The sequence below is a fragment of the Pseudophryne corroboree genome, chromosome 12, assembly GCF_028390025.1.
Source record: "Pseudophryne corroboree isolate aPseCor3 chromosome 12, aPseCor3.hap2, whole genome shotgun sequence".
NCBI classification, from domain to species: Eukaryota; Metazoa; Chordata; class Amphibia; order Anura; family Myobatrachidae; genus Pseudophryne; species Pseudophryne corroboree.
In genome coordinates, this window is record NC_086455.1 from 38,163,987 (window position 1) to 38,188,037 (window position 24,051).

The 24,051-nt window shown below is 47.1% G+C and overlaps 1 protein-coding gene across 1 annotated transcript in view; it reads left to right on the plus strand.

The window, feature by feature from the left end:
• The window catches only part of INO80 (INO80 complex ATPase subunit), a 197,428-nt gene that overhangs the window by 41,842 nt on the left and 131,535 nt on the right, over positions 1-24,051 (plus strand). The window contains exons 3-8 of the mRNA XM_063947351.1: positions 2,427-2,593; positions 2,717-2,784; positions 5,087-5,236; positions 7,257-7,377; positions 17,987-18,198; positions 18,851-18,904. Of these exons, the coding sequence (XP_063803421.1) occupies positions 2,427-2,593; positions 2,717-2,784; positions 5,087-5,236; positions 7,257-7,377; positions 17,987-18,198; positions 18,851-18,904 (772 nt within the window). The remainder of the gene's footprint in view (positions 1-2,426; positions 2,594-2,716; positions 2,785-5,086; positions 5,237-7,256; positions 7,378-17,986; positions 18,199-18,850; positions 18,905-24,051) is intronic.

Below are 24,051 nucleotides of genomic sequence, written 5' to 3' on the forward strand. Positions count from 1 at the left end.
AGAGTAGGGGTCCCCCGTATTTTTTGTACCAGCACCGGGCTCCACTAGCTGGACAGATAATGCCACAGCCGGGGGTCACTTTTATACAGCGCCCTGCGGCCGTGGCATTAAATATCCAACTAGTCACCCCTGGCCGGGGTACCCTGGAGGAGTGGGGACCCCTTCAATCAAGGGGTCCCCCCCCCCCAAGCCACCCAAAGGGCCAGGGGTGAAGCCCGAGGCTGTCCCCCCCCCCCATCCTAGGGCTGCGGATGGGGGGCTGATAGCCTTGAGTAAAATGCACGAATATTGGTTTTTCCTGAAGAACTACAAGTCCCAGCAAGCCTCCCCCGCAAGCTGGTACTTGGAGAACCACAAGTACCAGCATGCGGGTGGAAAAACGGGCCCGCTGGTACCTGTAGTTCTACTGGAAAAAAATACCCAAATAAAAACAGGAGACACACACCGTGAAAGTAAAAGTTTATTTCATACATGCCGACACATACATACTTACCTATGTTGACCCGCCGACTGCCACGTCTCCAATGTCGCCGACGATCCGGGGTACCTGTGAATAAAATTATACTCACCTCAATCCAGTGTCCTGTGATTTGTAATCCACGTACTTGGCAAAACAAAAAAACGAATACCCGGACCACACGGACTGAAAGGGGTCCCATGTTTACACATGGGACCCCTTTTCCCGAATGCAGAGACCCCCCGTGACTCCTGTCACAGAAAGGTCCCTTCAGCCAATCAGGAAGCGCCACTTCGTGGCACTCACCTGATTGGCTCTGCGCGTCTGAGCTCAGACGCGCATTGCACAGCCCCCTCCATTACTTTCAATGGTGGGAACTTTGCGGTCAGCGGTGAGGTCAGCGGCTGACCGCGGGTAACCCCACCGCTGACCGCAAAGTTCCCACCATTGAAACTAATGGAGGGAGCTGTGCGATGCGCTGTCTGCCAGCTCAGACGCGCATACAGCCAATCAGGAGAGTGCCACGAAGTGGCGCTTCCTGATTGGCTGAAGGGACCTTTCTGTGACAGGAGTCACGGGGGGTCTCTGCATTCGGGGAAAGGGGTCCCATGTGTAAACATACCCCTTTCAGTCCGTCTGGTTCGGGTTAATGCGGTTTGTTTTTTTGCCAAGTACGTGGATTATAATAAAAGACCAGGACACTGGATCAGGTGAGTATAATTTTATTTTCAGGTACCCCGGACGTCGACATTGGAGACGAGGCCAGAGTCGACGTGTCAACATAGGTAAGTATGTGTGTCAGCATGTATGTAATAAAGTTATACTTTCACGGTGTCTGTGTCCTGTTTTTATTTGGGTATTTTTTTGGCAGCAGAACTACAGGTACCAGCGGGCCCGTTTCCCCCCCGCATGCTGGTACTTGTGGTTCTCCAAGTACCGGCTTGCGGGGGAGGCTAGCTGGGACTTGTAGTTCTTCTGCAAAAAACAATATTCTTACATTTTACTCAAGGCTATCAGCTCCCCATCCGCAGCCCTTGGATGGGGGGGACAGCCTCGGGCTTCACCCCTGGCCCTTGGGTGGCGGGGGGGGGACCCCTTGATTAAAGGGGTCCCCACTCCTCCAGGGTACCCCGGCCAGGGGTGACTAGTTGGGTATTTAATGCCACGGCCGCAGGGCGCTGTATAAAAGTGACCCCCAGCTGTGGCATTATCTGTCCAGCTAGTGGAGCCCGGTGCTGGTACAAAAAATACGGGGGACCCCTACTCTTTTTGTCCCCCGTATTTTTTGCACCAGGACCAGGCGCAGAGCCCGGTGCTGGTTGTTAAAATACGGGGGAGGCCCTGTCATTTCCCCCCCCCCGTATTTTGGCAACCAGGACCGGCTCAAAGAGCCCGAGGCTGGTTATGCTTAGGAGGGGGGACCCCACGCATTTTTTTTTCCAGATTTTTACCATTCCATTTAAAAATAAATAAATAAATAATATTTTTAAAAATATATAAATAATACTTGTGCCTCCAAAATAGACAAACCAATTACCTAATCCCTTCTAATATAAATAGATATGCTATTACCAATAAAAAAAACACAAAAAAAACATGTTTTTAAATTTTTTTATTAGATTCCGCCAGCAAAGTATGGCGGATTGAAAATGACGAATTTACTGTCTAAAAGCACTGTTGTCGAATTTACAATCGTCAATTGAATATACTTTTGTCGAATTGCCGCATTTGTACCATTGCAGAAATGTCGAATTTGACAAATGTCGAATTTCAAAAAGTCAAATTTGGAAAGTCCGTTTTTTTGACGAAAAGTACTGAATTGCATTGTCAAATTTTTTTTTGGGGCGAAAATGTCCCGTTTTTCGACATTTTCGGGAATTCGACCGCAATTGCATATACCCCTTAGTACTTTTACAGATCTTATTTTGGTTGTCCTCTTACTGAACTGATCCCACTCCCCATATTACAGTGATGAGAGTGAGGATGGCTTGGATGAGACCCCCTTGCTTACAGAGACTGAGGATCCTTCCATGCAGGTGAAGGAGGAACCCATGTCACCTCTGCTCGGGGAAACATCAGGGGAAGGGAACTCTGCACTATTTCCAGTTCACTCCCTCAATGGCGTCCTGCAGCCAGGTTGGTTGTTATTATTACTCTTTTTTATTTTGGTCTTTTATGTTATTACATTTAGGTCATAATATGTACTACTATCAAGTATGCTCTTAATTGCTGTTTAATATCCATATTCTATGTCCACAGAGCCAAAAACCGAGCGAGGGTGTCTGTATAACTTCTCTAAGCTGAAGAAAAGCCGCAAGTGGCTGAAAGTGAGTAAGATCCGTACTTTCTCCAGTACGATGTGTAATAGTATATAAAGTAAAGGCTGAACAATGCCCACTCATGTACTCTTCCTTTATCCCATTTTCCTGTCAGTACAAATGACACATATTATAAATACTTGGGGGTATATTCAATTAAAGTCGGATCCATTCCGACATGTATTTGTCGGAATGGATCTGACAACCGCTATTCAATCCCATCTTAATTCGACTTTTGCAAGTCGAATTTAGATGGGACGCAGAGGAGGAGAGGGGGGAGAGCCGCGGGGAGACCAGCGGGGTACAGTCGGTGGGCATACAGGGAAGATCAGCGCTGCAGCAGGATATCACTCAGCCGCCCGACCTCACGGCAGCTTCCACCCGGCTCCAGCAGCGTGCTGTGAGGTCGGGCGGCTGAGTGACTTCCAGCTGCAGCGCTACTGTAGCGCTGATCTCCCTGTATGCCTGCCGGCTGTCCCCCGTCTCCCTGCGGCTCGCCCCCCCCTCGCCTCCTGTGGGTCTGCATCTCAGTCCGACATCATTTTGATGTCGAACTGAGATGGTCGAAAAGGAGGCCAAAACCTGTTGGTTTTGGCCCTGTTCTCGACACAAGCACGTGGATCGGCAGCTATTCCGCCGATCCACGTGCTTTTCGACAAGTCGAATTCATCGACTTGTCGAAAAATTTAGGGAAATATTGAATAGGTTGAATCAGGATTCGACCTTAAAAAGTTGAAAACTGACGTCTTTTCTACAGACGGCAGTTTTCGACTTCAATTGAATATATCCCTTAGAGTTGCTGTTTACCATCTTTTTATTTCTGCATTATTCCATATTTCCAGCAGCACACAGTGTACACCACACCAGAAGAATGCCACTGACTTACAGTTGGCCATATTAGACACCTGGGTATGGGTCATTAGGTCGACAAGGTCATTAGGTCGACGTGAAAAAAGGTTGACATGAGTTTTTTTAACTTTTTTGGGTGTGGTTTCCTTCGTAAAGTGACGGGGAACTCCAATTAGTGCACCACGTTCGCTCACCATGCTTCGGGAAAGGTGCCTCGCCTCTGCACTTGGCACAGGTCACTATTCCCAATCGTAGTCCACGTGGATCGTTAAGTATGAAAGTGCAAAAAAATGAATTTTTTTTAAACGCACGTCGACCTTTTTCCATGTCGACCATTATTGATCGACCTAATGCCTGTCGATCTAAGTGTTGTCGACCGAATGACAGTATCCCAGACACCTGCACATGTTCTTCACACAGTACTTCCGCTTCAGTTTTGTTGAAAGAGGAATAAACTCTGTAACCAGGTCTTCAGGAAGGAACTGCAGATTGCCTTACATTGTAGGCATATTATTGGTTTCTATAGCACGTTAAGACAGTTAGTGATCTGTTGTTTCAATGTTAATATTAGAACTTTGAACACCAGATAATTGTATGGTGCATCCAAAGTGAGAGTCAGAATGTTCTCCCAGTTACTGTCGCCTGTGAGCCGGCAATGCTTAGTGGGTAATTTGCATTCATTTATTTTCCTAACTTCAGTAAATGTCTCATACACGGTCAAGTCACATTATTATTCCCGACCCAAACCCATAATTCTGACCACCAGCTAATAGCCAGAGTAACCGCCGTGTGCAGCACGGACAGCAGCTAGACGGGCTGAACTGTCATTTTAGACACACGTCTGGTAGCCCCCAGGTTCATTTTGACTGTGAGCTGCTCCCCTTAGCGTGTCAGTCGGCCCTCACGCACCTTCTTAGCCGACATTCACCTCTCATAACAATGGCACGTGGAGCTCCGCAGTTTCCACGTCACTTATTCACAGTGGTGCTATTTGTCCAGTCACGGAACACCTTCACCACAGCAGCACGCGGACAGGTCTCAAACTGCGCTGTGTCCGACATACTGCCACCCTTGGCCCGAATGCAGATAATCACTTCTTTTTGGGATAAGTCGCCCCTTTTACCCATGACAGCAACAAGTGATATGTGTGCAGACGGCCTATCACACACCTTATATACCCACCAAGCCAGCGCATGACCACGACACGTGACGTACTTCATGGGCTACGCGCTGCCGACGTCAAATGTAGGAGGTGGCCATAATAATGTGACTCGACCGTGTATATTTGCTTTATACTGAGGGAGCAAGGTGTCACGCAAGTTCCTCACTGCAGTGATATATAATATACAGGACTATTTATTTAAGAAGTTTGACCACAAAAAAATATGTTGTCCTCTGTTGCTGTTCGATTGTCGTTATGGAACCTTATTTTATGGAGATCATGTAATATTTTTCCCTGTAGAGCATCCTCCTGAGTGAGGAGACCAGCGACTCGGATTCTATAAGTGATGAAGAGGATGACTACTCTCTCTCTAAAGAGGAGCTGTATGGCATGCTGAGAATGCACAAGTACAAAAAACTTCACCAGAGCAAATATCACAAGGACAAAGAGGTATTGGGGTGCTCAGCCTCGGCAGATTGGAAAACTAAATCTTAAGGGTCCCTACACACTGGCAGATAACGCTGCACGATATGAACGTTCTCGTTCATTAATGAACGAGAACTCGTTCATATCGTGCAGTGTGTAGGCATGAACGATGCGCGGACCTGCGCTCGTTCATCGTTGGTGCCCTGTTGCTTATGCATGCAGGCAACTATGGACGAGATTCTCCATATTAGCATGAATTGCTATGGTGACGGGGGAAGGAAGAAACTTCACTCACCCCGTCACCTCCTCCCCCCCCGCCGCCGGGTCAGCCGTCTGCTGTATCGGCGGGCGGGCAGCAATTTTTTCTTTGATCTTTAACTATTTCTATACTGTACACGATGAAGCCCTGCATGGATATCACTGATCTGGCCGGGCTTCATTGTATGAAGTCCGGCAGTGTTTTACTATTCTCTCCCGTAAAACACTGCCAGCAATACGAATGGCGTCGACATCGGTGAACTCGGATTAAAAACCCCCCACTGTAGTTTAGTAAATTACCGTGTTTTTTTTTCAAAAAGTTGCAAACTCACACAGCCGAAGTCAGCCGAGATTGATCTTGGATGGAATCGGCACAAATACGAATTTTAGTAAATGTGTGTTGTGTTCCTGCTGCACTAACCGGCCGCAGTGAAGCCTGAAATGGTGCAGATGCTCAATTCAGAACACAAACACCTGAGTAACTTCAGTTTTACCATCCAACATGTAGAACAGTGAGGGTGAGAGGTGAGATTGGGTTGCGTGTGTGGCCACTTTAATGGTAACAAACCTAGAACTATCTGAGCATGGACTTCCTGTCCTTACTAATAGGTTTATATGGGCTGTAGTAATATGTTACAGGTAATCTATGAATCTATGTTGTTCCTTTATTGTAAATAAGTAATGCCAGTGATGTAGATTTATTCTTACGTGCCTAAGCGCCTTACATTCACTATTTAAATAATTGAGGCATATAAATTTGGCTTGTGGGCCATACGTGGTGGAATTAGGGTGGAGCAGTACATGGGATAAAGAACCCCTCTTGTACACAGCCTACAACCATAAGAAGAATGCACATTAGTCACGTTACTTAGGGGGACATTTACTAAGCAGTGATAAGAGCAGAGAAGTGAGCCAGTGGAGAAGTTGCCCATGGCAACCAATCAGCACTGAAGTAACATCTATAATTTGCATACTATAAAATTATACAGAGCTGCTGATTGGTTGATGGGGCAATTTCTCCACTGGCTCACTTCTCCGCTCTTATCACTGCTTAGTAAATGTCCCCCTTTGTCTTTTATTCATCGTAATCCTCAAGCGTCTATAATGGATGCTGAGTTGATTTTTATATATACAGTATATACTGTATAAATGCCACTTTATTATAATACTATGTACTGTGTAACATAAATACTTTGTTCTTCAGAAACTTGATAGATCTACATAGACAGGTTTAAAAGTGCTTATAAAATAATCTTTTTATTTTCTTTAACATAGGGGTATACAGCACATATGCCAGATCCCTTAGCCTGTATTCATTCATTCATTCATTCATTGCTTTCATACAGTTACTGAATGTTTGAATTAATGAGAAACATCATTTAAAGGGGGAGATTCAAATGTTTGAAAAGTCAGTTGGGAGTCTGTTTTTTCTATCTAATAAACAGGAAAACACAGACACCCAACCGACTTTTCAAACATTTGAATCTCCCCCAAAATGTACAGGTTGCGGTAAGCCTATGGCAGTGATCTACATGAAAGGTGTGTGCTATATGGGTGTAGTTGGGCCGAGGACTCCATGGGGGAGATTCAAATGTTTGAAAAGTCGGTTGGGTGTCTGTGTTTTCCTGTCTATTAGATAGGAAAAAACAGACTCCCAACTGACTTTTCAAACATTTGAATCTCCTCCTTATGTCATGATCTTGCATACTCCAGTGATGGAGCTCCTGTCCAGTCATGTTATTCATAGTGGCAGTGGCTCTTTCTGTAACCTACTTTTGTTGTCCAGCTGCAGCAGTATCAGTATTACAGTGCGGGCCTCCTCTCTACCCATGACCCATTCTATGAACAACAGCGCCATCTCATGGGACCAAAAAAGAAAAAAATTAAAGAGGAGAAAAAATTTAAAGGTGAGCGTTTGCAATGAGACTGGCAAAGTATTCTATGCTGCATGTATGATGAAACTAATAATTGTGTGGTTCTTTGACAATGATTACATTCAGAGGGGGATATCTAATTAGCCCCGTTTTTTTACCGGGCCTAATAGCCCCCGGCGGGACAATCTAATTAGCCCCGATAAGCCGGCGCGTGCTAATCAGGCGAAGCAGAATCCCCGGAAACAGCCAAAACGGGGGATTTTCACACGAAAACACACAGGTTTCACTGAACATGTGTGTGTTCGGGAGAAAGGTGTTTTTTTACAGGCGATCTATCTGGATAGCCTGTAAAAAAAACAAAACGGTGACACATCGGAAAAAAGTCCCAATGTTTTAACAGTGATAATTGAATATCCCCCAGAATGTGTTTTTATGTGATTATCTATAATTGTGTTTTTCGTACTCTAATATCTAGATTATGGTAAAAAAAAAGTTCTCCATCCACAGTGGTTCAGAAAACCCTTTTTCTGATTGGCCATAGCTACCTGATTATTTTCAGCAAGTTTGATGATATTGCATTTGTTGGTTAATCGTTAGGTTTCCTATTGGTTACTACTGCTGCAGTGCCATAACTGTGCAAATCTCACTGCGGGGACATTGATTCCCGTAATGCTGTCATATGTGTCTGCAACTTTGTTGTTCTGGAAGATATGTGAAAGACAAACGGAGTGTTACTTTAGTTTCAATCTAGTGTCTTTCCGCTGCTATCTACTGTATTATTACCTGCATAAGAGATTCTATTCCACTATGTGCCTCATACTGTACATTGACCTGAACAAGTACTGACTTACATTTTAGCAGATCATGGATTTGTCTGTTATACAATAGATTTTGTTCGTAACAACATTTCAGAGCATATATCCTACCGACTGAGAACTAATAGTTTTTCACAAGTGATTGAGGCCCATAATCATTTGTAGATCAAGGGTCTCGACTTCTGGCTGTTCTCCAAACTCTGCCATTAAAGGGCCCCATACACTACAACGATATGTCCTGAGGCTGAAGTCGGAGCCAATTTCCCTTGAACTCTGCCGGGAGCTTCCCGGGAGTGGTTCCATACGATTCCATACGATTTGATACATTTTGCATTCGATATATCGTATGCGATCCAAGCCATGCCTGCGGGTACCGACATATCACGAGTGCAGCACTAACGATCTAGGGGAGCCGATCCGACCCTCGCGGGAACACGCATCGGATCGGAAACACCTCCAAAATGCCCGATTTCACCCGATATATTGTCCCGAATGCCCGAAATTTGCTGAAATCGGGCATTATCTTTCTAGTGTATGGGGCCTTTAACTCCCAAGAGGAAGGAGAGGTGTAGGAAGACTCTGAGGTTGCCTTGTGCTCATAAATGATAGCTGGATCCGGTTCCTCTTGGCACTCAGAGATTGTGGTCACTTTGCCCCTTACATTGAAAAAGAAACAAACAGCATCTCCTGGAGTTTTTGGTTTCTGATGCTTTCACTAAGCTTAATGGGGTATATTTACTAAAGCTTCTAAAACACAGAATTGGTGATGTTGCCCGTAGCAACCAATCAGATGCTATCGTTTCTCTATTGCCTTTTAGAAAATGATAGCCAGCATCTGATTGGTTGCTATAGGCAATATCACCAATTCTATGTTTTAGAAGCTTTAGTAAATTTACCCCAATCGATGAATTCAGGTATCACACAGATTGCAGTAACTCTTATCTATTCTCTAGCATGCTTACAGCATAGTGAGAATACCTACCTAAGGTAGCTGCTCCCTTAGCTTGCCTCTCTAAAGGTGGATACACACTGATAGATATTTCTCTGTCCTCCATCTGGGGGACGCTGCGCCGTTACTTGTGGGTTAGAGGTGTGTGGTAGTGGAGATTGGCACAGAACTATCAAAAGCTGACTCCTCCCCCCTCTAACCCCTCCCATCTCCTTCCTGCTCAGCCCTGATCAGTTTTAGTTTTGTGCCTGTGGAGTAGACACAGTTTTGATTTCTCTTTAGGAATTTTTTTTTTTTTTTTTTTTATTATTTCTTCTTTCACAAATACCTAGTCCCTGTTTACAGGTGACAGGTATAACAGTGGAAGGGGTTAGTATCCCATTCCAGACTGCTGCAGGGAGGCCACTATACCTTCGGTCACTGGGGCCTTCAGAGAGAGAAAGAGAGAAGACAGCAGCATCAGGTACTGGACAGCCACAATCTGTCATTGACAGTATTGGGCTGTCCCTATTTCCTATTATTAATGTCCCTATTTCCTGTTATTAATGGTGAATTTATTGGGACTACCAAACTCCTCCTCCCCTCCCTCCCCCCCCCCCCCCCCCCCCCCCCCCCCCGAGCGCGCGATCACCCACAGACAGCACGGAGGCTGATCTGGGGTGAAATGTGAGGTGGAGGACTGTGTTAGGTCCGGGAGGGTGTTATTCACTCCCTGGACCGTTACTTGGCTGCCGTGACAACCGCTCTGTGTAGCGGCGCACGGGAGCCGAACTTCCGGTTTTTGACGAGATGAGAATGACGTCAGGCGGGCAGAGCCGTCTTCCCGCTCAGCTCTGCCCGCGCGCGCGCACGGCTGGTCACGGCGCCATCTTCTCTGCCTGCACACAGGGGACGCTGTGCTACGGAGGAGGATTACATACACAGGGGGATAAAAACCGCAAGTATAAAAGGGGGGGAGGGGGATCACAGTGTCTCCTCTAGTCTGGTGGCTAGAGCAGCATATTAACAAAGAGCAAGTCTAGTGGGTTGAATCTCAGATATTTTTTAACACAACTTGGGGGACATAGTTCACCAGAGTAAAGATGACCAGCAAGCCAGAGAAACCTACTAAGGGAAAAACAACCTCAGTGGTTTATTTCTCATGTTCACAATGTGGCACAAAGCTGGCTAAGGGGAGTGCTGACGCAGGGACCCTCTGTACATCATGCTCTGGTGCACCAGCGGCAGATCAGCAGGGCAGATCCACAGATCAGTCAATGCCCCCTTGGGTCAAGGCCATGGTGGACGCAATTTCAGATTTGCGTCAGTCAAGGTCGGAAGCAGCTTTGGCCCAGACTCAGGTGGAACCGCTGTGGGCCCAGAATATGGGAAAATGTCTCACTGATTTGACTCAGTCTGTAAATAAATTTGTAAGTTCGGCCAGTAGTTCGGCGGCTTCTAAGCGAACGCAGCCGTTACCCGCTATTGCATTTCCAGGAGAGGAGTTGGATACTCTGACATCTCCATTGGAAGAAGGGGAGGTAGATCCTGAAGGGGACGAAAATTCGGCTTGGGAAGATGAGGATTTATCTACTAATTCAGGTGTTAGGCTACTAATAGAAGCCATTCGTCAGACCCTTAATATTCAGGATGAGGCAGTAGCCGAGACTTCTTCCTCTTTCTTTAAACGACAGAAGAGACAGGTTACTGCGTTCCCTTCTTACTCGCACTTTGCGGATATTTTAAAAGAACCCTGGCTAAAACCGGATTCCCGTTTCCAGGCGCCTAAAAAGTTAAAGTTTCTATATCCTTTTACAGAAGAGGATACAACAATTTGGGAAACCGCCCCAAAGGTAGACGCCCCTATTTCGCATTTAGCAAAAGCTACGGTTATTCCGTCAGTACAGTCTGCGACTTTAAAAGACTCTACCGATAGGAAGATAGAAGCATTACTAAAATCTATGTTTTCCTTATCAGGTGTTTCTCTCCGTCCAGTTCTGGCGAGTGCCTGGGTGCTTAAAGCCGTTGATGAGTGGCTTGCACAGGTTGTATCTGGGATGCAGTCAGACGATCCGTCGGAGGCCATTCAATTAGCAGAACAGATTTCTGAGGCCCTTACTTACGTGGGTGAAGCATTATTGGATTCGGTGGCGCTACAGTCCCGTGTTTCTGCCTTAACAGTATCCGCAAGACGATCTCTTTGGCTTAGGGTTTGGAATGCTGATTCGGACTCAAAGCAGACCTTGACGGCAGTCCCTTTTGAAGGCGAATTTCTTTTTGGATCAGAGTTAAAGAAAATTATTTCAGATACTACGGGGGGAAAGAGCCCTTTCCTTCCGTCTGCTCCAAACAAACCAAAGCCTACAAGATTTCGGTCCTTTCGTACGCAGGGCAGAGGTAATTTCCAGTCCTTTCGACCCTTCTCCAGATTTCCACGAAGGGGATCATTCAGAGGTAGAGGAGCTCAGGCTACTCGCAGACCGTCCAGTAAACCTGCCGACAAGCCTGAGGCATGACGCTTCGGGCCCTCTGGAGGGATCAATACAGGTTGGGGCTCGTTTACTTCACTTCAGGGAAGTGTGGCTCCTATCGAAACCGGATCGGTGGGTAATAGGGGTCATTTCCAGAGGATATATGTTGGATTTCGAAGAAGCAGTCCCAGCCCGACTAATTGTGACGCCTCTCCCAGACGACCCCTCCAGACGTCAGGCTCTCCTTCAGGCAACAGCAAAACTATTACAAAATGGAGTAATCCTTCCGGTCCCAGCTCCTCAGAGAGGTCGGGGCTTTTACTCGGGTCTTTTTCTCGTAGACAAGCCGGACGGTTCGTTTCGACCCATTCTAAATCTAAAAGCCCTCAATCCGTACCTTTCATCCCAGAAATTCAGGATGGAATCCATTCGCTCCATTATCGCAGCCATGGAGCCAGGGGAATATTTGGCTTCAATAGATATAAAGGACGCATACCTACATGTTCCAATTTGGACAGGACATCAATCACTTCTGAGATTTGCAGTAGGTCCGTGGCATTTTCAGTTTCGGGCCCTTCCCTTTGGTCTTTCTACGGCTCCCCGGGTGTTTACGAAGGTCCTGGGTCATGTCGTCGCAGTTCTCCGTTGCAAAGGGGTCAACATCACTCCATACTTGGACGACCTGTTGATCAAGGCCCCGTCACCGGAGATTCTCACTCAGAACCTGCGTCTAACGATAGAGACTCTACAGTCTTTCGGGTGGATAATCAATTTTCCAAAGTCATCTCTACTCCCGTCACAGAAAATGGTTTTTCTGGGTCTTCTATTCGACACCAACAGCCAGAAGGTGTTTCTTCCTACAGACAAGATTCAGGACTTACAAGCCAGAATCAGAACCTTGTTAAAATTGCCGGCAGTATCAGTCCTCAGATGCATGCAGGTACTGGGCAAGATGGTAGCCTCATTCGAGGCAGTTCCATACGCCAGATTCCACGCCCGACCTCTTCAAGCTCAGATTCTCCACTGTTGGACTCGGACGGATTCGCGCCTCGAACTGCAGTTGATACGCTTGTCGATAAGAACTCGTCAGTCGCTCTACTGGTGGCTTCACAGTCACAATCTGAGGAAGGGTGCGCCGTTCACGGTCTGGTCTTGGATGATGGTAACCACGGACGCAAGCCTCAGCGGTTGGGGAGCAGTGTTCCAGACTCATCATTTACAGGGGCGCTGGAGCAATCAAGAGTCAAAACTACAAATCAACATTCTGGAATTGAGAGCGATCCGGTATGCTCTCATTCGGATTCAGACCATGGTGCAGGGCCATCCAGTTCGGGTGCAATCCGACAATGCCACGGCAGTGGCTTACATCAACAAACAGGGAGGAACTCGCAGCTGGTCCGCAATGAGAGAGGTTGCTCAGATTCTCACGTGGGCGGAGCGTTGGATTCCCGTGATTTCAGCCATTCACATTCCGGGAGTCGAAAACTGGGAAGCAGACTTTTTGAGTCGTCACACGATTCATCCGGGAGAGTGGGAACTTCACCAGGAAGTGTTTCTTTCTCTAGTGGATCGCTGGGGAGTGCCAGAATTAGACCTGATGGCGTCACGGCTCAACAAAAAACTTCCGGTTTACGGATCAAGAACTCAGGATCCTCAAGCATTTCTGATCGATGCACTAACAGCTCCGTGGCAATTTCAGCTGGGTTACGTGTTCCCACCAATTCCACTGCTCCCACGTCTACTCCAACGCATTCGGCGAGAAGGCCTTGCAATAATTCTGGTGGCTCCGGATTGGCCACGCCGACAGTGGTACACTCTTCTAAACAGCATGGTCGTCGGAGACCCCTTTCGCCTCCCTCTGCGACCAGATCTTCTGCTTCAGGGACCTTGTCGCCACCCAGATTTAAATCGGCTGGCTTTGACGGCTTGGTTCTTGAATCCAACATTCTGAAGGCAAAGGGCCTTTCTCGTGCGGTTGTTCAGACAATGATTCGGGCTAGAAAGCCGGTGACTTCTGGCATTTACCATAGAGTATGGCGTATTTACATTGCTTGGTGCGAGAAAAGGAACTTGACTCCGCATTTGTTTAGACTTCCTCGCCTGCTCTCCTTTCTCCAGGAGGGTCTTGACAAGGGTTTAAAACTTTCTTCCCTGAAGGGTCAGGTTTCGGCCTTGTCGGTCCTTTTTCAAAAGAAATTAGCAATCATTCCAGAGGTTCAAACATTCCTGCAGGGAGTACTTCGAATTCAACCACCTTTTGTTCCTCCGATTCCTCCCTGGGATTTAAACTTGGTACTTAAGGCTCTTCAAAAGTCTCCATTTGAACCTCTAGAATCTGTGGAACTACGTTATCTAACACAAAAAGTTGTTTTTCTGTTGGCAATTGCCTCAGCTAGACGAGTGTCTGAGTTGGCGGCTCTTTCTTGCAGGCCACCCTTGTTAGTGTTTCATGAAAATCGGGTGGTGCTGCGGACAAAGCCTTCATTTCTTCCAAAGGTTGTTTCAGCATTCCATTTAAATCAGGACATCGTTCTTCCAGCTTTTAATCCGTCATCTTCTCAGGGGGAGGATTCCCATTTGGCTCTCTTGGATGTTGTTCGGGCCTTACGTATTTATTTGTCTCGCACGGAGGCTTTCCGTCGTACGGATTCCTTGCTGGTATTGATTGATGCTCCCAAACGAGGTTGGCCTGCCTCTAAGAACACTGTGGCCCGTTGGATAACTTCGGCCATCAGACAGGCTTACGTGTCCTCAAGCGTTTCGGTTCCTGACTCAATTAAGGCTCATTCGACTAGAGCAGTTGGAGCGTCTTGGGCTGTTCGCGGTGGTGCATCTGTTGAGCAACTATGCAGGGCGGCGACCTGGTCGTCAGTCCATACGTTCACAAAGTTTTACCGGTTTCATACTTTTAGTTTGGAGACTGCCTCTGTTGGGCGTCGTATTTTACAGACGGCTATGCCGTCAACGTCTCCCTCCTCTCATTAGCTTGCTTTGGGAAATCCCACAAGTAACGGCGCAGCGTCCCCCAGATGGAGGACAGAGAAATGGGGATTTTTGTTTACTTACCGTAAAATCTCTTTCTCTGAGTCCATCTGGGGGACGCTGCGATCCCTCCCATAGTTTGTCTGGTTTAATTGGTTAATTTTTTATTCTGGTCTATCTCCTTTGGCTTGGCTAAACGTTAACTGATCAGGGCTGAGCAGGAAGGAGATGGGAGGGGTTAGAGGGGGGAGGAGTCAGCTTTTGATAGTTCTGTGCCAATCTCCACTACCACACACCTCTAACCCACAAGTAACGGCGCAGCGTCCCCCAGATGGACTCAGAGAAAGAGATTTTACGGTAAGTAAACAAAAATCCCCATATCTGCCGATCAATTGATCTGCAGTTATATCTATGGACAGATCGGGCAGTGTGCTGTGCATACACACTGCCCGATTCGTCGGGGACTGACGTCATGAACTGGGTGGGCGTGTACACACGCCCGCCCAGTTCAGCTGTCAATCACCGCCGGCAGCCACAGCTTGTGTACGGGCGGTCGGCTGGTCGCCCGTACACACACAGCGATGTGCCAATATATCGGTAGATATATAGGCCTGTAGGCTATGCTGCGGGGCCGACGCGATATGTCTGTGAATGACGGAGTTCACAGACATATCGCCCGTACACACTGACCGACGGACCCGCGGATATCGGCCGTTCAATAGAACGACCGATATATCGCCCAGTGTGTACCCACCTTAAGACCACCAGCATTCCGAACCCTAAAGAATGCCCCAACCGGAAGATTATGTCCTCCCATAAGATGTTTCGCACTGCTGCGTTTCATCTCGGTTTTACTTTGGTCATTGAGACCGTGGAGAGGTGGTCAGAACAATTAGATGAGGGTTTGGATCGTGACAGACCAGAATCGTATTTGCTGACCCCTGTGCACCATACCCGTGAGACTTGTGAGCATATGGGGCATGTCACCATTGATTATGGAACTGATTGAGTAAAGAATTTCAGCCTCAGCAATCATGTCCGCCTAGGATTAGTATGTACACTGAGTCCAAAAATCACTGGAGCTTCTTCTATACACGTGTCCTCATACATCTAGCCCCAAGGCAGCGCGAGTGAGCCGCCAGGTTCCATGCAACACTGCTAACATCAGGCGTCTTCTCTTTTGGCAGAAATGCATCTTAGTTGCAACGCAATGCAACTGAGAATGTTTACGAAGCGTAGCAGAACTTATCATGGAGAAAAAGCCACAGCATTGCAGCATTTCTTAAGACTCAAGTGTATAAATTAATCAGCACAGTCTCTTGGAGCATCCTAGTCACATGGCGTTGCAACTAAGACACATTTTCTAATTAAAAAAAAACCTATGAAAAACGCCCGGCACTAGCATAGTCTCACTGGACCTTGTGCACCGACAGGAGCTGTCTAGAAAGACTGCAGCAATGATGTATGAGGACACATCTGTACTCTGGAAGGGCCTGTTCAGTTTATTTTTCCAGGCCACAGAGGGAAGACGTTCCTTTCTCGCCATCAGTGCTCCTAATGGGTCCTAGGTGTTGCTACTTGTGTCCCACAGGATAGCAAGGGGGCACCTCTCCCTTAGGAGGGCTGCAGAGAGGCAAGCAGGATTGGGCAACTAGGTTGCCATCTCCCAAGTCTCCTGACAAGCAATGAGCATGACCGCCAGGCTTCAACAAGGGGATTCATTGCGCTCGCCCCCCACCCCTGCTGAGATCCTGCCATCGGTATTGTGACTGGCGATACTACATACCCAACCCATATACATCATAGTTCTTTTGTAGTCCCTGTCCAGGCAGTTGTCCACCTCCTATTGTAATAGAGACCATTCAGAATGTTTTACCCTAAGTGAAGCCATTTAGGCCATGCTGCAGACTAATGTTTTGGAGGCAGATCGGACTTTAAAGTTTGGTTCCTCATTTAAAAAAATCCAACATAATTCCTCCATAGATGATCTTCCAGGGCCTTTAGTTCGACAACTGTCAATGAAAGGTGTTTTTACCTGAGGATTACAAAGATTATGGTGGTCATTCCAAGTTGATCGCTAGCTGCATTCGTTCGCTGTGCAGCGATGAGGCAAAAAAACGGCACTTCTGCGCATGCGTATGCGGTGCAGTGCGCACGCGCGATGTACTATTGCAACAAACAATGTAGTTTTACACAGGGTCTAGCGAAGCTTTTCAGTAGCACTGCTGTCCGCAGAGTGATTGACATGAAGTGGGCGTTTCTGGGTGTCAACTGACCGTTTTCAGGGAGTGTTCACAAAAACGCAGGTGTGCCAGGAAAAATGCAGGCGTGGCTGGGCGAACGCATGGCGTGTTTGTGACGTCAAAACAGGAACTGAACAGTCTGAAGTGATCGCAAGCGCTGAGTAGGTTTAGAGCTACTCTGAAACTGCACAAAATAAACTTTGTCGCCGCTCTGCGATCCTTTCGTTCGCACTTCTGCTAAGCTAAAATACACTCCCAATGGGCGGCGGCATAGCGTTTACACGGCTGCTTAAAACTGCTAGCGAGCAAACAACTCGGAATGACCCCCCATGTCCCTGTTATCTCCCAGCAATTTCACCTTTGCAGGAAGGTCCTGGGGAAAGATGATGTTCAGTTTCAGGGCAGTGCAATTTGCACCTTCATTTGAGGGCATTCCAGATTGAACTGGTTGTGAAATGTAACCAGTGTCGCATTAACTTGACCATTCTGTGCGATTTTCTGTGTGATAGGGACCATATAGTCCATATTGCACGGAAATATAGTTTATATCGCACCATGTGTATGCAGCCTGAAGCAGGGCATACGCTATACAATTATCTGTCAGACCATCTTTCCAATCTGGCTGGTTGGAATGAAAATCTGGTAATGTATGGGAGCAAATGACAATCAACCGTTCACTACGAAACACTGGATAACGGACAAAGGGCCTACTTCTGAGGCGATCGCACTCTGAAGCTCGTTGTGGAGTGCACACACGCACCGATTGACAGGCAGAGGCAGTCGTGGGGTGGGAGGGGTCAGCCAATGGCGTTAGAATGCCACTGGGGGGGGGGTGCGCGGTTTGGACAATGCAGGCGTGTCCGGACCGTTGCTGGGGCGGGCCGCGACCCAAAACATGGCGGGCCGCTGCCTGCCATCGCAGGTAAGCTTCGCTGGCAGGGAGCTACTCGCCGGGTGCAAAGCATCGCCGCTGTGTGATGCTTTCGCACCTATGCAGGGGGGATAGGTCCTGACATTTGGGGCGGACTAGTCCTGTGCTGGGCGAAGATGTGCTAATTTTACATCATCTTGTCCTTATAATCAAAATTAGCAACCGCTCCTTGTGGGTGTTGTGGTTTTTCCTTCCATTTAGTCTGAGATACAGCTTTGTTATATTCTCTTTATAAATGTTTACATTTGTTTTTACTTTTTGCCTTTCTATAGCCAAGTTTAAAAAAGTGAAGAAGAAAAGGAGGCGGGAAGAGGATCTGTCCGACGATGAGTTACCACATCGACACCACCATGCCAAAGTGTTTGCAAAATTCTCCCATGATGCCCCAACCCCAATGGGCAAGAAAAAGCACATGACACTGGAGCAACTGAATGCCCGTCGCAGGAAAGTGTGGTTAACTATTGTGAAGAAAGAACTGCCTAAGGTAATAATGTGAGCTGCTGCCATGTGGAATTGTGGCCTGCATTATGCTACCACTGTGTTTGCAAGTACTGGTGATGGACACAGAGGCTGAGAAGTGACGAGAATCTGTGGGTCCTTAATTGAATGTGCTCATTGACTGTGCCCTTCTTTGCTTTTGCTGTATCCCTGCAAGTGGCTGGTGTAAAGACCATTCAGCGATTGTTCGCACCATAACCACATATCACGAACCCCAATATGAAAGGGATCAGACGCGTGATCTCGGAATAAATGTCCAGACTGTTAGTAGTCATTGTTTTGGTTCTATGATTGCAGCAGTGATATCAGAGATAAGCTAAAGTGAAACTGGGCAAGCTAAAATGCACTGATTGGAAAAATTTTTTATTAATATTATAGCCCCTTAACACACGTGTTTTTAAATGCCGCATCCGGAGCTTCTATTGTTCAGGGACAGCTGACGTTGGTTGGAGGGAATCTTTGTTGGTGATGAAGATCAAATTGGTGGGCTCCTTCATGAAAGAGTCATATTCTTTTGAAAAAGGGTTGCCCCCTTGTGTAAAACCTTATTGAATGTTGCATTATACAGTATATTATAACAGTTGTATCATATACATAATGGTTCAACTTTAGTTTTTAATGGTATTGTTATTTTCCAGGCCTACAAGCAAAAAGTTTCAGCCCGCAACTTACTGTTAACGAACAGCAAAAAGGTGAGTGATATATCAATAACAACATACATACACATAAGGTTTGAATACTAGATACCATTAGTAAATGAGATCTAGTTGATTCACATAGTTTTCTGGTTGTCAACAGAATTGGAAAACCCATATTACTCATGTTTTGCAGACGAGATACATTAGCAGTGAATATTTAAATAGCTGCAGCTTCTTAGCATTAATCACCACTTTTTGTATTGTAAGAAAGCTGTATTTTACCACTTCACTGTATGTTGTTTTCTAAATGAAAAAGTGTTTCTTGCAATACACATATATATTTTTCTCTTACGTCCTAGAGGATACTGGGGTTCCATTTAGTACCATGGTGTATAGACGGGTCCACTAGGAGCCATGGGCACTTTAAAAATTTGATAGTGTGTGCCGGCTCCTCCCTCTATGCCCCTCCTACCAGACTCAGTTTAGAAAATGTGCCCGGAGGAGCCGGTTACGCTTATGGAAGCTCCTGAAGATTTTCTGCATTTCTTTTATATGTTTGTTATTTTCAGGCAGGACTGGATGGCACCAGCCTGCCTGCTTCGTGGGACTTGGTGGGGGGGGGACGGCCCAACCTCTTGAAGGGTTAATGGTCCCGTTCCCCGCTGACAGGACACTGAGCTCCTGAGGGAACTATTCACAAGCACCACAACGGCGAACGTACATTCGGTAGCACGCCGCCTCCCCTAACAGAGCCAGAAGAATGAAGAGTGTTGAGTACTAAGCCGGTGTCCCGGTTAGCGGGTCGCCGGCCATTAAGGTAGCATCTGGGTAAGGAGATGCACGGCTTCTAACCAGGACGGATTGCTTCTCCAGACCCAGTACACAGCTGTGTCTCAGTACACTGTACACAGTACCACACTGGCAAAAACAGCCTTAAAACGTTTTTCTCTCCATTTTAAGCAACAAATTACCTCAGCCAGTATAAAAAAAGCAGGAAGACCGCGCGCCATTGAAGGGGCGGGGCTTCACTATGAGAGGATCCAGCAGCTCACCAGCGCCATTTTTCCTCTGCAGTGGACACCGATGCTGACTGACAGGGACGCGCAGCTCCTCCAGTGTGACACCAGATTACCTCAGCGGTACCAGGGGGTCATAGCAGGGGGGGAACGATTATTAGGGTACTTAGTCTGCGACCTGGCTAAGCTTGCCATTAGCGATAAGGGCGCAGTGGGGGCTGGCTCCAAAATACTCTTTGTGGGTTAATTGTGCTTAACCTTTTCGTGTGTGTGTGTGTGTGTGTGTGTGTGTGTGCGCGCGCGCTGTCACATTTACATTATGTCAGGCAAAGAGTGTGTTTCTTGTACAGCGGAGTGTTCCTCTTCACCAGGAGGCTGGGTACTCAGGGCAGTGCACCTTTGCAGATAGCGGGGCTGAACCGGAATGGGTTAATTCCATTAAGGGAATGATCTCAAATATTTCTACAAAACTATCCCGCAATGAGAAAGAGACGCAATACTTAAGACAGACTGTGGATGAGTTGATGAATAGAGACTCAGTCCCCAAACCAGCGTCTCAATCACCTCCCATTTGTCCACAATAACGATCTCTGGCCCATATTCTGCAGTCTGACTCTGACGCTGACGGGTCAGACATGGAGGAGGGTGAGGTGGATTTGGAGGGGGGGATGCTACTCTGTCACAGAGAATAGAAGCTCTTATAGAGGCTATCAGAGATGTTCTGCAAATTCCTGATAAGGTGTCAGAGGAGTATGAGGAATCCTATTTTAATGTAAGAAAGAAGTCCTCAGTCACTTTTCCTGCGTCAAAGGAAGTGAATACCCTATTTGAAGAACCATGGGTTACTCCTGATAAGAAATCACAAAAGCCATTGCTAAATGGTCAGGTAACCTAATTGAGGGGTTAGATTCCTTGTCTAGGGGGGATGTTGTTTTACTCCTGCAGCGTATACAGGACTCTGCGAACTTTATGGTGGAAGCCATAAAAGAGATTGGTTTGCTTAATGCACGCACCACCGCTATGGCAGTGTCGGCACGCAGGGGCTTGTGGCTACGCCAGTGGACGGCTGATGCGGACTCCAGGAAAGGCGTGGAAGGCCTACCATTCACAGGAGAGACCTTGTTTGGAGACGAACTAGACAAATGGATCTCCAAAGCTACTGCAGGTAAGTCTACGTATCTTCCTTCCGCAGCTCCCATAGCCAGGAAAGCTTATTCAGCTTCAGATTTACAGTCCTTTCGGACAGCCAAGTTTAAGGGAAAATCCAGAGGTGCTTCTACAGCCTCCAGAGGCGCAAGAGGTAAACCACGCAAACCAGCAACTGCAGGTGTTCAGGAACAGAGCTCAGGCTCTGCTTCCTCAAAGCCTTCAGCATGATGGTGGACTGTGAGGTCTGGAGGTCTGTCAGGTGGGAGCCCGACTACAATTTTTCAGTCACATCTGGTCAAGTTCGTGCCGGGATCCCTGGGTAATAGATCTTATTTCCCAGGGCTACAGACTGGAGTTCCAAGAGCTCCCACCTCACAGATTATTCAAATCAGGCTTACCAGGTCACAAGAGGCAAGTATAACTTTACAACAGGCCATCCAAAAACTGGTACAGACTACACAACAAGGGGTACTATTCCAACTTGTTTGTAGTACCGAAACCGGACGGTTCGGTACGTCCGATTCTGAACCTCAAGTCCTTGAACCCATTCTTAAGGGTGTTCAAGTTCAAGATGGAGTCTCTGAGAGTGGTGATCTCATAGTAACATAACATAGTATCTGAGGTTGAAAAATGACAATTGTCCATCGAGTTCAACCTATTTGTGGTGTCCTATGCATGATGATTTGACTAAAATTTCTGACTGATGCTGCTGTCAGCCATTGCATTTTATCCCTATTTATAGTAACTATAATGCATGACTATGCACCATACCCCTGGATATCCTTATCCAATAGGAATTTATCTAACCCATTCTTAAAGGTGTTGACAGATTCCGCCATTACAACTCCCTCGGGCAGGGAATTCCAAACACGTATTGTCCTTACCGTGAAAAAGCCTTTACGCCGTATTGTGCGGAATCTCCTCTCCTCTAACCTGAGCAAGTGTCCACGAGTCCTCTGTGTTGATCTAACCAAAAACAGGTCCCGCGCAAGCTCTGTGTATTGTCCCCTTATATATTTGTAGATGTTGATCATATCCCCTCTTAGTCTCCGCTTTTCCAATGTAAACATGCCTAGTCTTTCAAGCCTTTCCTTGTATTCCATCGTCTCCATGCCCTTAATTAGTTTGGTCGCCCTCCTCTGTACCTTTTCAAGCTCCAGGATATCCTTTTTGTAGTAAGGTGCCCAGAATTGTACACAGTATTCAAGGTGTGGCCTCACTAGTGATTTATATAACGGGAGTATAATACTCTCGTCCCTAGCATCAATACCCCGTTTTATGCATGCTAATATCTTATTAGCCTTCTTTGCTGCAGTCAGGTCTGGAGGAAGGGGAATTCGTTGTGTCTCTAGATATCAAGGATGCATACCTTCACATTCCGATCTGGCCACCTCACCAGGCTTATTTACGGTGTGCACTGCAGGACTGTCACTGCAAGTTCCAGGCCCTGCCATTTGGTCTCCCCACGGCAGCGAGGGTGTCCACCAAAGTGATGGCAGAGATGATGGTTATACTCCGCAAGCAGGGAGTGAACATAATTCCGTACCTGGACGATCTTCTGATTAAGGCGCCATCCAGGGAGAGGTTGCTGGACAGCATTGGCCTCTTAACCAAACTTCTCCAGGATCACGGGTGGATTCTGAACCTTCCGAAATCTCACCTAGAGCCAACACGGAGGCCCCCATTCTAGGAAATGATACTGGACACGGAGTCGCAGAAAGTGTTCCGTTGGAAAAGGCATTGGTAATCTAGTCGATGGGTCGGGATGTCCTGAAGCCAACCCGGATATCGGTGCATCTATGCATTCTCTTTCTGGGGAAAATGGTGGTCTCTTACGAGGTGCTTCAATATGGAAGGTTTCACGCAAGACCCTTTCAGCTCAATCTGTTGGACAAATGGTCCAGATCGCATCTTCACATGCACCAGAGGATTCGTCTGTCACCAAAAGACAGGGTCTCCTTTCTTTGGTGGCTACAGACCTCACACCTCGTCGAGGGTCGGAGGTTCGGAATTCAGGACTGGATCCTGTTAACTACGGACGCAAGCCTCCGAGGTTGGGGAGCAGTCACCCAGGGGGTGCAGTTTCAAGGAAGATGGTCAAGTCAGGAAGTTGTCCTTCCAGTCAACATTCTGGAATTCAGGGGTCAAGTCAGGAAGTTGTCCTTCCAGTCAACATTTTGGAACTCAGGGCCATATAAAACGCCCTTCTGCAGGCCTCTTATCTTCTTCAGGATCGGGCCATTCAAGTCTAGTCGGACAATGTAACGGTAGTGACGTACATAAACCGACAGGACGGAACGGAAAGCAGAGCAGTAATGTCAGAGGCGTCAAGAATTCTCCTCTGGGCAGAAAAAAACGCGGTGGCGTTGTCAGCGGTCTTCATTCCGGGAGTAGACAACTGGGAAGCAGATTTCCTCAGCAGACACGACCTGCACCCGGGGGAGTGGGGCCTTCACCCGGACGTGTTCAGGTGCTTGACACGTCGGTGGGGATATCCACGAATCGACATGAAGGCCTCTCATCTCAACAAGAAGCTCAAGCTGTATTGTTCCAGGTCGAGAGACACACAGGCAGTGGTGGTAGACGCTCTGATGACTCCATGGGTCTATCAGATGGTGTACGTGTTTCCTCCACTTCCTCTAATCCCAAGAATTCTCAAAAGAATAAAAAGGGAAAAGGTTCAAGCAATACTCCTTGCTCCGGGCAATACCTCTTCGCGAGGATCTTCTGAAACAGGGCCCATTCGTCTATCAGGACTTACCGCGGCTATGTTTGACAGCATTGAAGTTGAACTGCTGAAGTTATCCCGACTATGATCCAAGCCAGGAAGGGGGTAACGTCTAAACATTACCACCGTATTTGGAAGAAATACGTCTCCTGGTGTGAGAGCAGAACTTATTCTGCGATGGAATTTCATCTGGGATGTTTCTTGCTTTTTCTGCAGGCAGACATGGATGTGGGCCTACGTCTAGGCTCCATAAAAGTCCAGATTTCGGCCTTGTCCATTTTCTTTCAGAAACAATTGGCTTCTCTCCC